This window comes from Camellia sinensis, chromosome 4 (assembly GCF_055761805.1).
Source record: "Camellia sinensis isolate YWXY chromosome 4, ASM5576180v1, whole genome shotgun sequence".
Taxonomy (NCBI): domain Eukaryota; kingdom Viridiplantae; phylum Streptophyta; class Magnoliopsida; order Ericales; family Theaceae; genus Camellia; species Camellia sinensis.
Genome location: NC_138964.1, coordinates 220,601,574 through 220,618,118, shown reverse-complemented (window position 1 = coordinate 220,618,118; position 16,545 = coordinate 220,601,574). Strand labels below are relative to the sequence as shown.

The window sequence follows — 16,545 nt, the reverse complement described above, 5'->3', positions numbered from 1 at the left end:
TGAACTATGTAGCATGTGATTTGGTTGATCATGAGAGCAGCTGGCAGCACATGGACAAAAGCAGGATGTTGGATGCTTTCGGTTGATTGACAAAAGTTGAAGTAGCTTTTGACTTTGTTGATTGATGAACAGTAAAAGTGAACAGTGACTTTTTACTATTCATTACTTCCGATGGAGACATGTGATCAGGGAATCAATACAAATTGGCAGCTTTTCTCAAAAGAGTATTGATTGAAACTAATTTATATCTATATGGAATCCAATGGTGATTATGCATATGGATCTTGTGCATCTTGAAATTCGGGTCCATATGGATTTTGATTAGTTAATTCTTTAGAGGAGTTTGAACTGTCTGAACTTTCTTCTAAACTGGTCTTTTGGGCCGGTGCAGGAGGTTCATCTTCAAACGGTTCATCTTTTAATTGGGCTTGGGCCTGATCCATTAAGAGACGGGCCATTTGCAGCAGTTGATCGCTAGATGATCCAGGTTTAACCATGGGCTTTGATCGGGTTAATTTGGATTGATCGTTGGGCTGAGCCGGTACTGTTGGAGCTTTGGACTTAGCCTTGGATTATGATTTATCAGTTTTGGGCTGGACTGGAGGAGCAGCCTTGGATTTCTTCTTTGACTTGGATGATTTGGGCTTGGGACCACTAGATAAGGGGCTTCCAAGGTTGATTGTAGGAAGTTGGCTTCCTTGAGTGATTGAAGCAGTTAGGTTCTGCTGAGCTTTAACCATAGCAGGAATAGGAGCATGCTTGTTAATTGGGAATTCAGATTGGACAATTTTAACAATGCGATGCACTGTGAATTTATCCCACCATTTAACAGAATGTTGGCGGTAAACAACATCATCAGAAATATCATAGTGCCATTTGAATATCTATCAGTAGGATGAATTTGAATTTGCCAAAAATCACTTTTTAAATCAAATTTACTAAAAATGATAGCTTGACTGAGTATTTTAATCAAATCTTTTTTATTAGGAATAGGATATCGGATCCATTCTAACACTTTATTTAATGGTTTATAATTGATGACTAAGCGAGGGACACCTCGTTCCAATTCAGCATTTTTATTAACATAAAAAACATGACAAGACCATGGTGATTTAGTTGGACTAATTATTCTATTTTTTAATAATTCATTGATTTCCTTTTTACACATTTCAAGTAATTCATGATTCATTTGAATAGGTCAAGATTTAGTAGGAATTTATTTTTCATTAAAATTTTTAATATATGATAATGTGACTACATGTTTTTTCCTATGCCAAAATGCAGTAGGTAAAGTTGAACAAACAGTTGTTTCTAATTTTAATTGAAATTCATTAATCTGAGAAATAATAACTGGATCAGTTAATTGTTGATCAATTTTTTTATAATTAATTTCTTCTTTGAGGAAAAGTATGTGACGAGTTAATCGATTAATAGTGTGAGAAATAGAACAATATTTTAATTGATTTAATTCTAACATTTCAGGAGGAGATAAGAATTTAAAAGTAACAGGTTGATCAAAAACATGAGTAGTTATTCCTTCACTAGATGTAGTAAATGGATATAATAAAAATATAAATGGAGTTCCTAAAACAACTTTATCAGTCATATTTTTGACTAAAATAAATGAGGTTTTAAAACAAACATTATCTTGACAGATATGTATTTTGGGTCATTTATATTTAATATGTATCTTACTACCATTAGCAGATGTTAACTTTTTATGACATTTTTCATAATACCTAGTAGAGAGTAATCCTTCTTGAATACAATTTAAATCAGCACTAGTATCTATTAAAACAATCACATCTAATTCAAAATTATGAATAACAATTTTAACTTTTGAATACCATTTTCGAATATGAATTTTATTAATTAGATTTAATCGTTTATCTTCAAGATTAGGAGATTGAGATTGGTGTAATCTATTATCAAACAGAAGTTTATCAGGATTAGTTTGATCAGAATCATGTTCAGATTCGTTAGGAGATTCATTATTGTTATCATGGAAATTTTCTAAACTTTTATTAAGTTTTAATGTAATAATTTCATCTTCTAAAACTCTATCTTTATTCTGTAAATCTTTAATAGTTTGTTTAATCTGATTGATTTCATATTGTAAATCTTGTAATGTAATTTCTTTTTGTTTATTTTTAAATCTTTCTAAATTTTTGGATAGACTAATTATTGGTTTATCATGTTTAGGTTTCCTATCAGGATTGATTAATAAGGATTTGAGGTTATCAGTATATTTCTTTTTTAATTATGGATCATCCAATCGACTAATCAATTCAATAAGAGCAGATTTTTCTTGATTTTGTTTAGTAAGAACAGTAATTTGTTTAACAGGTTTACAACAAACATCATTACAACCTAATTCAATATTATTATCAGAATCTTCACTGGGTGAATGATAATCAGAGGAAGTATCAGGATGATCAGAAGAGGAATTACTAATAGATTGGTTTAATTGAAAGATTTCATATAATTGATTTTTTTATTCATCATTGATGTGAAGTTGATTAACTTTATCTTTTAATTTTTGTTTTTCTTTACATTTATTAGAATAATGACCCTTTTGACCACAGTTATAACATGTTATATGCTTATTAGATTTAGATTTTGGATGTGATTTTTTGTAATATTTCTTTTTGGGTTTAGTATAGAATTTATCATTTGATTTGGAAGGAGAATAATTCTTTTTGTATTTATTAGAGTATTTGTAAGATGATTTATTTTTGGAATATTTATGTGATTTGCAACGAGAGGGTGCTACCGAAAGTAGACCATATTGTTCACAGAAAATTTTTAATTCATATTTAGTCTTATGTTTATCTTTGGTAGCTTTTTGACTAAGTTTAAGATCAATACACATTTTTAATCATTCTTTTTGAATAGTGCTAATTATATTACCATAAGTTAAATTATCATATTCAATAACACCAGTAGGTTGACTAAGAACATTTCTAATTTTATGAGCAAAAAGACTAGGTAATCCATTAATAAATTTTTCTTTCCAAAATGATTTAGTACAATCTTCTCTTAACATTACTCGAGAGGTAAATACATCTTTATACCATCGAAAATCACTTAATGTAGGGCAAGTAAGGTTACTAAGTTGATCATGTATGCGAGAATATATATTAGTAAGGGTACCAATGAAATGTCTAACTATTGTATATATTAATGTATTAATCCCATCAGGGTGATAATAACCAATAGTTTTATCAAAGATAGATAAATCATGTTCATCTTTTTGATTAGCATGAATAATAGATTCTCTTTGATCTTCAGTAAGGTATTTTTCCCATCAAGATTTGAGCATACCAGTAAAACCAAAGGTGATTAAGGAAACAATTTTAGGTTGAGAATAATCAAGGTAATTACTAAGATAACTATTCGAGACCATAGATAAATGATTTAATTTTTGGAGGATTTGATCTTTACTAAGACCATCAATATTCCATTCATATAACTTTTTAACGGAGACAGAAAATTAATTGTTGAGATTAGTTTCTTCATATTGGAGATCAAGCGGAGTAGGTTAAGAATACCAATTTTTGGTAGTTTGAGGATTAACTTTAGGATAATGTATTTTATTAAGATTAGAGGATGGAAATTGTTGAGCTAATTGATTTATTTCATTGTCGGTGGTATCAGTTTCTGATTGATTAGATATAGTATCTGTAATAGGTTGTTAATTTAAAACAGTTAGACCTTTATCCTTAGATGGAGAGGCTGTTTCAGTAGTAGATAATTTAGTAAATAATTGTTCAATAGCTTTAATAGTAGAATTATCATTGGTAACTAAACTAGTTCGTTTGGAGCGATTAGTAGGTAAATTAAGCAAAGGTTGATCTAAGGTTGTTTTAGTAGATGTATGGTTAGCAGAATAATCATCTAAATTGGTTTCTATTTTATCTAGTTGTTTACCAATGGTTTTTAAACATTGATTAGTATAATTATTTTGTTCAATGACTTTTTTAATTTCAGGGTCAGTGTCTGGCAACTTAAAAGGAGAGGCTGGGACTTCAGAACCTTGACATTCAATAATTATATTAGATAAGGGTGGATGACTAGAGCTAATAGAAGTATTAGGGGAAGTTTTCCATTTGTGTTTTGTGATTGTATTAACTTTTTTGTAATAATTTTCAAAGTATTCAAAGAAAGGTAATTCCATACTATATTCAATCATAAAATCATACCATTTTCTAGTTATTCTGAATTGTTGAGCAGAATCATATTTAGAACGATAAGCATGTCTTTTAGTTCTATTTTCTATAGATTTAAATTCAATAAGTAATCTATCAAGATCAGGAGCAAAGGATTTCTTGATTGTCATTAATTGAGGATTTATTGGAGGTATAACTTCAAAAACAGTTTGAGTAGGAGAACCATGAGATTCATCATCATCTTTAGGTACATGTGTGTGAGTAGAATAAACAGGTTTACTAATTTGAGAAGTGGTAGAGTTATCAATTCCTTTTAATTGACTATGAGAAGTCTGACCAAAAGTTTGGCCAAGATTGATTTGACTATTTTGCCAAAATAAAAAAGTATTAAATATGTCATCATCAATATTAGTATCAGTAGGTACATTAGAAGTACTATGTCTAGAAGATTGACTACGATTAAATTTAATACGAATTGAACCATCAGTGAATTGTTGAACATCTTGGATATCTTGATTAGTAAATTGTTTTTGATTAGGTTTGTAATTTTCATTAGTAGTAATCCATTGATCAGGGAGATTTATATCTTTCCATTCAATCATTTGGGGTGTATTAATATTAATATCATTACTACTACTTTGAATTAATAAAGTTTTATCCTTTGGACTTTTATGTAAAGCTTGAACATTTAAATTAGTTTTTATACATTTATAATGAACACGATAAATTAAAGCAATATTATGAACTTTATCTTTCATATTTGTAAATGAACCATTTAATTGAATATTCAAAGTTAATGCATCTAAAATATGTGGATCACGTAAACTTAAAGTGAAATCAGGAAAATAATTAAAATGAACGGGTCCTTTGTGGAGACCAGTTACCATCATACTCATTAAACTATCATTATAATCAAGAAAACGAACATCACGTAAACATAACAAAACATTTTTACCTTGTGGAGTTAATGGGTTGATTTCAACTTGAATTAATCCTAAATGAATAAAATTGTGACCAGATTTTAAATGTCGTTTAATTGTGTGAGCATCAAATAATTGACATGTTTTATGAGGTTTAGATAAAGCATAAACTTGTTCTAAAGTTTTAACATGCAGATTAATATACATACATATATATATATATATATTTCTCTCTTCTTTTGCAATTTTTTTTTTTTTTTTTTTTGTTATGGTCTAATTCAAAACCGATATACATCCATATGAATTAGATATTAAAAAAATGCTTGAGATGAGCAAAACATCACTTAAAAATTTATTTAGAGTACTAATGTATACGCATTTCATTTCATTATACTTTGCATTAATTGATTTCATTTGCTCAAATTATTTAGAGTACTAATGTATACGCATTTCATTTCATTATACTTTGTATTAATTGATTTCACTTGCTCAAATTATTTTTAATAATGTGTAAGATTATAGAAATTATAGAATGTTCTCAGAGTACCACATGTCTGTATTTTTTAACCAATAATCATTCAATATGTTACCTTATGTTTTCTAATCATCCAACACAATGAATCTGGATCCTCCGTCGCCCTTATCTGCGGCCCTTTCCTGTAGCACCCCAAAACGACGTCGTTTTGGAACAACTTTTCATGAAAAAAAAACAAAAAAACAAAACAAACAAACAAACTCAGAAACAGAGAGAAATAGGGAAGAAGATGGCTATCTAACGACACAAACTAGAAGCAGAGCATAGCCCAGAGACCCAAACACCAATCAATCCACAAGAAGCATTCTCTCTCTCTCTCTCTCTCTCTCTCTCTCTCTCTCTCTCTCTCGGGTATAGTTTCCCTCTCTAGGAATTCTTTCCAGATGCTTAGTTCTTCAACTTGAAATTAAAGAAGTTGAAATTAGGGGGGGTTGTGGTGTGGTTTTTTGATCCTGTGTGTTGATTAATGGAGATACCAAAACGACAACTCTTTGTGCTGCAGACCCATGTTGATTAAAATTGAATCTACACCAACAAACCCATGTTGTGGGAAGAGATCCAGATCCAACTCTTTGTGTTTTTGTTTCTTTCTCTTTCTCTCTCCTTTTTTTTTTTTCCTTCTTTTCTGGGCCTGTTGTTGATGATGATTATAAAATTATTCTTTGTGTTCTTTGTAGATGCCATTTATATCAATTCTTGGGTTTATTTTTTGTATTATTTGTGTTTTTGCTTCTTTCTCTTTCTCTGTTTTTTTTTTCCCCTTTTTTTCTGGGTTTGTTGTTGATGATGATTATAAAATTATTCTTTGTGTTCTTGGGAAAAATGGCCATTTTGGATAATGATTGTTTGGGTCTCTGGGCTATGCTCTACTTCTAGTGTTTGGGTCTCTGGGTCTCTGGAATAATTTTATAAACCCAAGATTTGATATAAATGGGATCTACAAAGAACACAAAGAATTGATATAAATGGGTCTGTTGTTGATGACCATTGCCATTTTGGATTGTCCAAATTATTCTATGTGTTCTTGGAAAATTATTCTTTGGATGTCCATGGCCATTCGACAGAGCTCTGTTCTTGGTAAGTCATGGTAGACAGATAGCCATCTTCTTCCCTCTTTCTCTCTATTTCTGAGTTTGTTTGTTTGTTTGTTTTTTTTTTTTCATGAAAAGTTGCCCCAAAACGACGTCGTTTGGGGGCGCTACAGGAAAGGGCCGCAGATAAGAGCAACGGAGGATCCGGATTCCCAACACAATACCCATCTACTCAGCTTCCTCATCAATCACAATACTATGAAATACCACGTGTCTATACTTTAAAATTACTGAATAATTATTCGTAAAATTATAGCCATACTATTTTCAATCGCATTTTTTTACCTTCAACTTATAATGAGAATTAAAACCCACCTCTTATGATTATGTGGTCTCACTCCTATTGTGAATAAATGGTAGAAAATAATTATATCACTCACAACACTCTTTACAAATTGTATATTACTTTGTATAAAAGTGCTATGTCTGAATAGTTGGTAATAAAAATAGTATATATTATTTTTGCTAATATGTAAAAAATTATTTATAAATATAAAAAGAATTACATCAACTCTGTTTGGCACAACTAAAGTTCATACTTTCTTTTAATTTAATTTTGAAAATTCGTGTTAGAAATTTGGTGCAACTTCTCTATGCACCAAATATAATAAAATTGACACCCCACATATAGATAAACATCTTGGGCAGTGAAGTGAACTCCAAAACCTTCAAGTTGTGATTCGTACCGTTATAAACCTGTCAACATAGGTAGCTTAACCATTAATCCACAAGCAGTTGTATTGTCGAAGACTCAACATTCAAATCCTTCAACAATCATCGGCTGAGATGGTGTCAACTATTCTTGGGCTACAAACTTTTGGATTGCTAATCAAATTCATAATGGTTTCATGTCAGAACCACCAATACCAAATCCTCAGGCGTAATTTAATCAAATTCAAACCTGCAGCTCGTATAATGTAGGTTAATAGAGAGAGAGAGAGACTAGTTTCTTGAATTTGGAAGGATGAAAACATGGACAAAAGATACTTCAGAAACCTATCCAGTTTAAAAACTATATCAAAAGCAAGCAAAAATGCCACCAGAATTTTGTTATAGAAAGTAACATCTTCTAAATTTAAAACTATCACTAAGAATGAAGATCAAGAATACAAAAAAAAAAAAGAAAACAAAACCGGTTTGTGTTAGAATTGTCACAGTAATTGAACATGGAGGTGGGAAACTCACATGAAACTCTCAATTTGTATGCTGAAAAAGAAAAAAAAAAAAAAAAATTCACTCGACAATGGACTGGATGACGCCAGCACCCACAGTCTTCCCACCTTCTCTAATAGCAAATCTCATTCCTTGCTCATATGCCGCAGGCATAATTAGCTCTACCACCATTTTAACATGATCCCCGGGCATAACCATCATCGACTCCTCTTCCTTGTCATTCATAATTGAAACCATCCTCCTGGCAACATCAGTAGTTCTCATGTAAAATTGAGGCCTATACCCAGCCAAGAAAGGCGAATGCCTGCCACCCTCTTCCTTTTTTAACAAATACACAATTGCAACAAACTTAGTACGCAGTGTGATCATCCCCAGCTTAGCCAACACCATACCTCTCTTAACATCAACCTTCTGTATACCCCTTAGAAAAAGCCCAGCATTATCACCAGCAAGTGCTTCATCAAGAATCTTCTGAAAACATCTTAACCCCAGTAACAGTTGTAGTTCTAGTCTCTCTCAACCCAACAATGGCAGCATTGTCCCCAGCTTTAATCCTCCCCCTCTCAACCCTCCCAGTAGCCACTGTCCTGCGCCTAGTAATTGAAAACACATCTTCAATAGCGAAAAAAAAAAGGACAAATCTTTCTGTCTTTGGAAAATTGGTATATAACTATCAACAGGGTCCATTAAATCATAAATTCTATCAACCCATTTGATTTTCACCCCTTTTTATATTGGGGTTTACCATTAATGCATCCAAAGCTAACAATGCAGAACCAGAAACAATCGGAACATCATCTCCTGGAAATTCATAAGACGATAAAAGCTTGGGTACCGCTAATTCGACTAATTCTAAAAGCTCGTCGTTGTCAATTTGTTCCTGTTTATTCCAAAAAACCATGTTCGGAACCCTAAACCCTAAATCGACCTCTTTGGCAAGTAAAATGTGTTCCTTCATTTGCAACATTGGACTGTCGGTGTTGGAAACCACGAGAATCGCACCATCCATTTGGGCGGCGCCAATGGTCATGTTCTTGATGTAGTCAGCGTGGCTAGGATAGTTTACCCTTAATCTTACCCCTTAATTTGCATAATTACTACTTTTCTCAAAACTATTCATCAAGGAAAAATTTAATCAATTCTTCTATATAATTTTATTTATTTATTTTTGTAAATTGAAAGAGTAACATAAAGGAGCTCATTTATATTTTTTATTATTTTAAGTATTTTCTTGAAAATTATTTTTTGTACAATATTCATAGCAATTGATATGCTAGTAATTTTTGTCCCTTCGGGGATATCCAATAAGCCAGTAATTTTTCGAGTGCTACACATACATATGAAAGTATCCCTGAAAGTATACCAATAAATGCATAGGGCACCTAAAATGTCCAACGCACAATACAGTGGAACAAATTCAAATTTAAACACACATATGAACAACATATATGTAAATATATATATTCTCATTGGCGATGCCCTTCTGGGAGACCTACGACCTTGTGGAAGGGTACAATCCTCTGCAGCAAAGATCCATCTTCCTCTTCATCGTCATCAAATTCCAAGACATAACTGCCACAACATGAAAACTACGATCACAACCATATTCAAAGGCATTTTTAAGTTACAAATCCCACAAGCATCTATCATGAAGACCAGAATTCTGGGATTAGTTCCATTACCCCTAATAATACCAGTACACATGGAAATTATATCACTAATTGTTTTCCAAGCATTCAAGACCCCGTTGTTATTCTGCACCTTTTAAGACCCAGTATGTTCGCAGACGATACGTTCAGAATATTCCCCGATTTATTAAGAAGACGAAGAGGGGAGTAAGGAAATTACAGATATACGATGAACAATTAAGGGACGTTAAGTTTGATAATAAAGGCGTGGCGAGATTACTTAATGGTATTGAGTTGGGTAATAAGAGATCTGACCGTCAATCAGACAAGATCGTGGTTAAGGGTATCAAATTCATTGGTAATGTTCAATTGGGACAGGATGCTAAGGACGAAGCTGTGGTCCACCACGTGTTGTTTTTTGTCATCAGCGATAATAGTCCGTCAGATTCCGTCCCTACACCTGACAAGATATTTATTGGAGTTGGCGAGGGTAATCCTGAGACCTAGATTGTTGATCCTGACTAGTCCGACTGTTTTCGGATGCTAAAGAAATTGAGATTCAAGCTCCTAACAACAAATCTCTTCGCCTCTCCGGTAAACCAACAGACTTAGTCCGTGTCAGAATCGGAATGGCCTTCGTTGGAGGACAATGCCAGACATCAACATTATCATTAGTGTATTTTTTAGATAACACAACAATAGAGGGGGCCCTCATTTGCGAATCTTCTGGCATGTCACTCGTAGAATACTTCAGATACCCCTTCATTTTACAATACGTAACCCCCCTTTTAATATTAGAATTTTCAAGTCGATACTTCACCATCCATGGCACCTGTTTGTCGTTAATTGAACAATAACCATTCCCATAATAGACTAACTCGCATTGACAATCTACTGGGAAAATAAACCATGCCTGCAAACTGTCATTACCGTCTAACCTTCTATCATAAACATTTACTCTAACCAACCCACTAGCATTGGGTGCGCAAAGGGGGAATATTTTATCAATATTTTATCAACCTTAATACTTTTTTGTTTGTATCTTAACCTTAATTGAGAAAATAAATTAGGCAACGCAAGTTCAATACAACTGAAATCACTTGCCGAAACACCTTCAACAACCCCAGTTTTTATATCGTCCACCTCCATTAACCTGAACATTAGAAATAAAAATACATCAAATTACAATTCTAAACAGTTTTAAAGTACATTTGACTCCTTAAAGTAATTTTGCATTCCTTTCCACTAACAGTAGCAGCCACTAAATATATGGCACCCTTTTGAATGCTTCCAACATTTCCCAACAGCGTATCTTTGTAGTCCATCCAAACATCAACTAGGAAGAACCGGTCAACAACTTCTATCCCGTGACGAACGTACTCTTTGTCCTTGCCACCAACGAGCTTGAATCTCATTTTCTTTAGCATCCGAAAACGGTCGGACTGGTCAGGATCAACAATCCAGGTCTCAGGATTACCCTCGCCAACTCCAATAAATATCTTGTCAGGTGTAAGGACGGAATCTGACGGACTATTATCGCTGATGACAAAAAACAACACGTGGTGGACAACATATTAAATCATGTTATCATTAACAAAAGTTTAAATAAAACTTATCGGGATAAAAAATAGTTCACTTTTTTACCCAATTACACTCTGTTCGGAAGAACAGAAGAGAAAATAAAAGAAATGATTACTTCAGTTAGGAGAGAAAAGAGAATGAATTCTTTTGTTTTAAACTCATGAGAGAAGAAAGAAATTGTTTCATGTTATATTACCAAAATAACCTTTTATGTGTTTATAGGTGTCAACTTTTCTTTTACTTCTATATCTTGGGCAGTATTGGTATTATGAAAAATAGTATTCCGTTGTTTACTTTTCTCTCCAATCTCTCCAAAAATTTTGGAGAGATTGAAAATGAGAATTTTCAGAGAATTTGTTTTCTTTCTATTTCTTCCCAATTCACAATAATTCTCTCCTCTTTATTAGTCCAAAAAACAAGTGACATGAACAAAGAGAAATGCATTTTTTTTTTTTTTCTTTCCAAATTCCCCAATCCAAACCAACTGTAAATAATTATATCATCTGGCATTTCTATTTGGTTCACAAATGCCACAAAAATGCATTATTCCCATGTGTGCAATATTCAAATAAAAGAAAAGGGGAAGCCACTTATTCATCAGCCTTCCTCTGAAATTTCACGAAAAATAGTTGAGAACAACATGTGGCATGCAAAATGCAAGAAGTGGTCAGTTCGGCCGTTCACCACCAGGTTCAAATTTTAAAGAAGCTGGAGAATCAAATGCAAGAGCAACAAATCACAATTTGGATACGAAACACATGGACATACTGTTTACCTTGCGAGGTTGAACTACAGTTGCTTTATACAATGCAGTTGTTGACGGATATACAGCCAAAACTTGTTTCCCAGTAGGGAAATCTTGAGCACCAGAGGGATCATTCCGCTTTGGGAAAGGTATAATATGTGACCAAGGCAGCTTGTACTTTCTGAAATTAGAAATTCGATAAAGAATAAAAATCCGTCATTCAGATGTACTAATAAACCACATTTGATCAAGTAAACAGTAAGAAACAAAATTCATTGTCTAAACCCTCAATATTTCTGATCATTGAATTTAAGAAGTCAATCTAAAGAAATCCAGGAAGTCACAACAAAAGTTACCTCTGGCCGCCACCCTCTTCATCAAGTACTTCAAATCTGTATATAAAGATATATTAGACAATGATTAAACAGATATTAAGATAAAATAAAACAGTCGTGTTCTTCATTTTGTTCCATCACAATTAAGCTTCCAACATACGTTATAGCTCTTTCTCCTCCTACAAAACTACAGAGAACCTATTATAGGAGGATGGCTGTAGAGAATAACAACAAATAATATTTTCCGGTGTATACAAACATGACAGGACATCTCACCACCTAAGCCACATAGCAAGATATGTGCATCAAATTTGGAACATACAACCAATGGTGAACCCAAAAACCTTATCCAGTATCAAATTTGCAAGATGCAAGAACTTTGTTTTAAAACTTTCCATATTGTTGCTACTCCATTCCGTGAGGCTTCCATGTCAATATAAAAGCCTCATCCTAATGAATGCTATCCCACATCAGCAATGCACTAAAGCTTAAAAGCCTTTGGTTCTATTAGAAGATGGCACACACTCTCTTGTCTTCCAACGTGGATGAGCTGTCTCATGTGAAGGGAGCTTGTGCCATATGCTGCAGGTCCCACCCGTGTAAAACTCACGAATTTGACCATATAAATTCACGGATTTGACCCATTTTTGCATCAAAGACTTGCACTTCAATAACAAGAAGCAATAGTCATTGCTTTCTCAACAAAACATATTAGATCAGCCAGTCTGGTGGCCGAATCAACAGAACAATGCGATTTATGCTTCATAGATTATCAGATTAAACTTCAAACATATTCCAAAAAACAAAAACTTAAAAAGAAAAAAGATAAGACGTGCGTGCATGTGTGTGAGAGAGAGGAGGGGTGCAGGAGAATGAACGGCATCCAAAGCACAGTCTTATGTTGGGTGGAACTGAAACTGAACTTACTCTCTAGTTTCCCTATCAAAATGAATAACTTTAACAACGAACCACTCATCATACTCAGCATTTTCTTGTGTGACCCTAGCTGCTACATGAGAAATATAGTAGACGTTAGGGAGGGAAATGTAATGCTCCTCCAGCGTAAAAGATTACACTGGGACTGCCTAAAGAATAAGTCAAGAAAAAAAAATAGAATTGGATGCATGATACAGAACAAATGCAAAAAATAAATCACTTCAGAACTTGATTAGTACTTGTTCACCCATCAGACTAGCAAGAGCATCCAGGTCGGTTCGCACTGATGGAGTAGGCCTTGAGATATCTGAATCGGCCGTCATTCGTTTCTTTTTCTATTCATTACCTTCTGCATGAACATAATACCTAATTTAACACTTAAACAAGAGTAAAGAAAGCAAAATGAGCTTAAAGCATGGAAGCTTCACAAAGAACAACACAAAGGATGCATTGGAATTTAAGGCATGAAAAGTGCATTTCATTCACTCATTGACCTAGGCCATGTGTACAAGTGATCAAGATCAGACACCATTCCTTTTGTCCCAGATTTTACTTGGTTATGTAAGTAGTTAGCTTAATGTTTAACACAGCAACATGAGAACTAACACAATCACAATTTTTTTTTTTTTTTGATAAATGAAGAACTAACACAATCACATGTTCAAATACATATTCACTGCATTAGCTATCAGTGCATCTAGCATGCATATAGTATCATAAATGAAAGATTATGTATGTCCGATATGAATTTCTCTTGATGGATTCCTCATTACTGCCCTTAGGAGAAACAACATTTACAAGATACATCAGAGAATAGTAACATAGTGTTGCTATGGTCTAAGTAACGATGACTGATCATCCATCAAAGTTAACTACCTCCCACTATGTTGTCCACCAATACCTTTGGCAAGAGCAAAATGAAGAAGAAGAAGAAGAAAGGAAGGAAGGAGGGGATGACAAAAAAGACATCCAAAAACTTTAAAAAAAAAAAAAACACACATGCAAATTGTCAATTTCCTAAAACAAGTAAATTGAACTATCTACCTAAGGTGTCTGCTCATCACATAGCTATTTGAGACAATAACAGTCTCAGTGTTTTAGATAAAATATCTTTGATACAACAGCAAGCTTAGAGTGTCTTTTTCTTTGCGTTTTCTTGCAATCATTTCTAAGAGGCACCCTATTTTCCGTATTTTGGATCTTTAAAGGGCACCCTTCAAATACACAAACATATATATAGATTTCACAAGTCATCCATAATCCATTACAAGGGTTCCAATGTATGAAAATGTGAAACAAAAGAGAGCACAAAGAAGGTAAATTGAAAATAATTACAAACCTAACATGTTGAGGAAACGTTTTCCATTGATGTGCTCCTCAGACTTATTGACGATATTTCCTGTTGAGCTACAAGGCCACACAAAAAGGATTAAAATCAGCACCCAACAAAAACAAAAAAACAAAAAAACTGAAAAGGCTGATACTGAATAGCCTTTCATGTTTATATAGAAAACATTTTCTAGTCATGGCTTCCTCTTTTTCTTTTATGCTCCGTTTGCTTGATAGGCCTTTATGCTGAAGCTCTTAAAATAAAGTATATCATTTACTCTATTTAATTGTTAAGAAAAAAATGGAAGAATAATTACATACCCAAGACCAAATCTTAGAAATTTTTATTTACGTATTACCCAAGAAGACAAAAAGTCACAACCCAACAAAGCCGAATTGGCTAGTGCAATAACTAGTCTAAGCTCAAATAAGCTTGCAAATAAACTTAAAAGAGTGTTTTGAGTGGTGGAATTGGCATTTGAAAATGGAATTTGATATGTTTCAAATCAAAGGAATTTATAATGGGATTTGAATGAGGGAAAAAAACTCATGAAAAATGGATGAATTTTATAGGAACTAAAATTAGTAAATTTTTTATCTATACCCATTACCCACCCAACCACCACTTCTTGTAACTTGCCTACTAGCTAATAAGGGCATCATCATCTTAAAAGAGTTTTCCTTCTTAATTCCTTGCCCATTTTGCAATCCTATTTCTAAAAGAATTTGGCTCCAAACACTTTGCTAAAACTCTTCTAAAGTTTCATATTCCTTGAGGTTTCCCTTGTCTTTCTCTACAAACAAATGGATACCATAATAATGAATTTCCTCCAACCCCAACATTGAAAAAAAGAAAAAAAAAATCATATATTCTTTTCATCCAAACAAGCAGACCTAGAAACTCGTTCAAATAATCAATCTGGCCTGTATCAAAATAATCTAAACAATCATAAACCCACCTCTTCACAAAATAATACAAACTTCTTCAAGACTTCACACAAAAACAAATTTTCTTTTCAATCACAAATATCCAAAACCCCTAAATTAACATAAACCCATCTCTTCACAAAATAATACAAACTTCTTCAAGGCTTCGCACGACAACATAATTTTTTTTTTTTTTGCCAATCACAAATACCCGAAACCCTAACTTAACATAAACCCATCACTTCACAACATAATACAAACTTCTTCAAGACTTCACACAACAACGTAATATTTTTTTTCCAATCACAAATATTCAAAACCTCTAAATTAACATAACCCATCTCTTCACAAAATAATACAAACTTCTTCAAGCCTTCACACAAAAACATAATTTTTTTTTCAATCACAAATACCCAAACCCCTAAATTAACATAAACCCATCTCTTCACAAAATAATACAAACTTCTTCAGGCCTTTACACAAAAACATAATTCTTTTTTTTCAATCACAAATACCCAAAACCCCTAAATTAACATAAACCCATCTTTTCACAAAATAATACAAACTTCTTCAATCTTCACACAAAAGAAGAAAAAAAAAAAATTTAATCACAAATACTCAAAACCCCAAAATTAATTGAACAGAAGCCACGATCCACCTTGAGCATGATGATATATAAACCCTAAATAAACCGAGAGAGATAGAGAGAGAGGGGTTTACAGACCGGACGAGAGGGTCTTGGTGGAACGTGTTGAGAGGGGGCTTACTACGAGCCAAAGCGGCGTCAATGAGTCCAATCCGACAGTGCTTGTTCTGAGCGTACGAGTCCCTGGCGTGAGAAGGGACTTCATGCCCAGTCTCCACGCATTTGAACCTCCCATTCTCCAGTTTCTTGAATTTCGGCCCCCCCAGTAGGTTTTTCCTTCCTTTCCCTTTCCTTCTTCTTCTTCTTCTTCCTTCTTCACCACCTCTCTCTCTCTCTCTCTCTCTCTCTCTCTCGTCTCTGCAACACCGCCGCTCTGTTCTAGAGGAGAGAGACCCACAGTAGGCCAACATACTTGTAGAGTTAATTGCACTTGACACCCTCATATTTTACGTAAATAAAATTTCACATTTGCCTTTTTTGTCACAAATTTTTATATTAATAAATTATTTCTTTCAATATGTGTAAAAAAA

General features: G+C 33.3%; 2 protein-coding genes across 2 annotated transcripts; both read right to left on the bottom strand.

Moving 5' to 3' along the window:
• Positions 1-7,760: 7,760 nt before the first annotated feature.
• Positions 7,761-16,234, bottom strand: LOC114316260 (elongation factor Tu, chloroplastic). The gene is given in 8 exon segments (XM_082922783.1): positions 7,761-8,365; positions 8,367-8,519; positions 8,522-8,602; positions 8,604-9,460; positions 11,873-12,023; positions 12,199-13,462; positions 14,453-14,520; positions 16,094-16,234. Coding segments are annotated over 4 exon segments (966 nt in total). The 5' UTR covers positions 8,919-9,460; positions 11,873-12,023; positions 12,199-13,462; positions 14,453-14,520; positions 16,094-16,234; the 3' UTR covers positions 7,761-7,948.
• On the bottom strand, positions 9,355-13,436 carry LOC145788762 (SAGA-associated factor 29 homolog B-like). The gene is made up of 5 exons (XM_082924128.1): positions 13,361-13,436; positions 13,105-13,183; positions 12,199-12,234; positions 11,873-12,023; positions 9,355-9,477 (listed from the first exon to the last, which is right to left on the bottom strand). Exons 1-5 carry the CDS (start codon positions 13,434-13,436, stop codon positions 9,355-9,357), a joined length of 465 nt encoding a protein of 154 aa, XP_082780254.1.
• Positions 16,235-16,545: the final 311 nt, after the last annotated feature.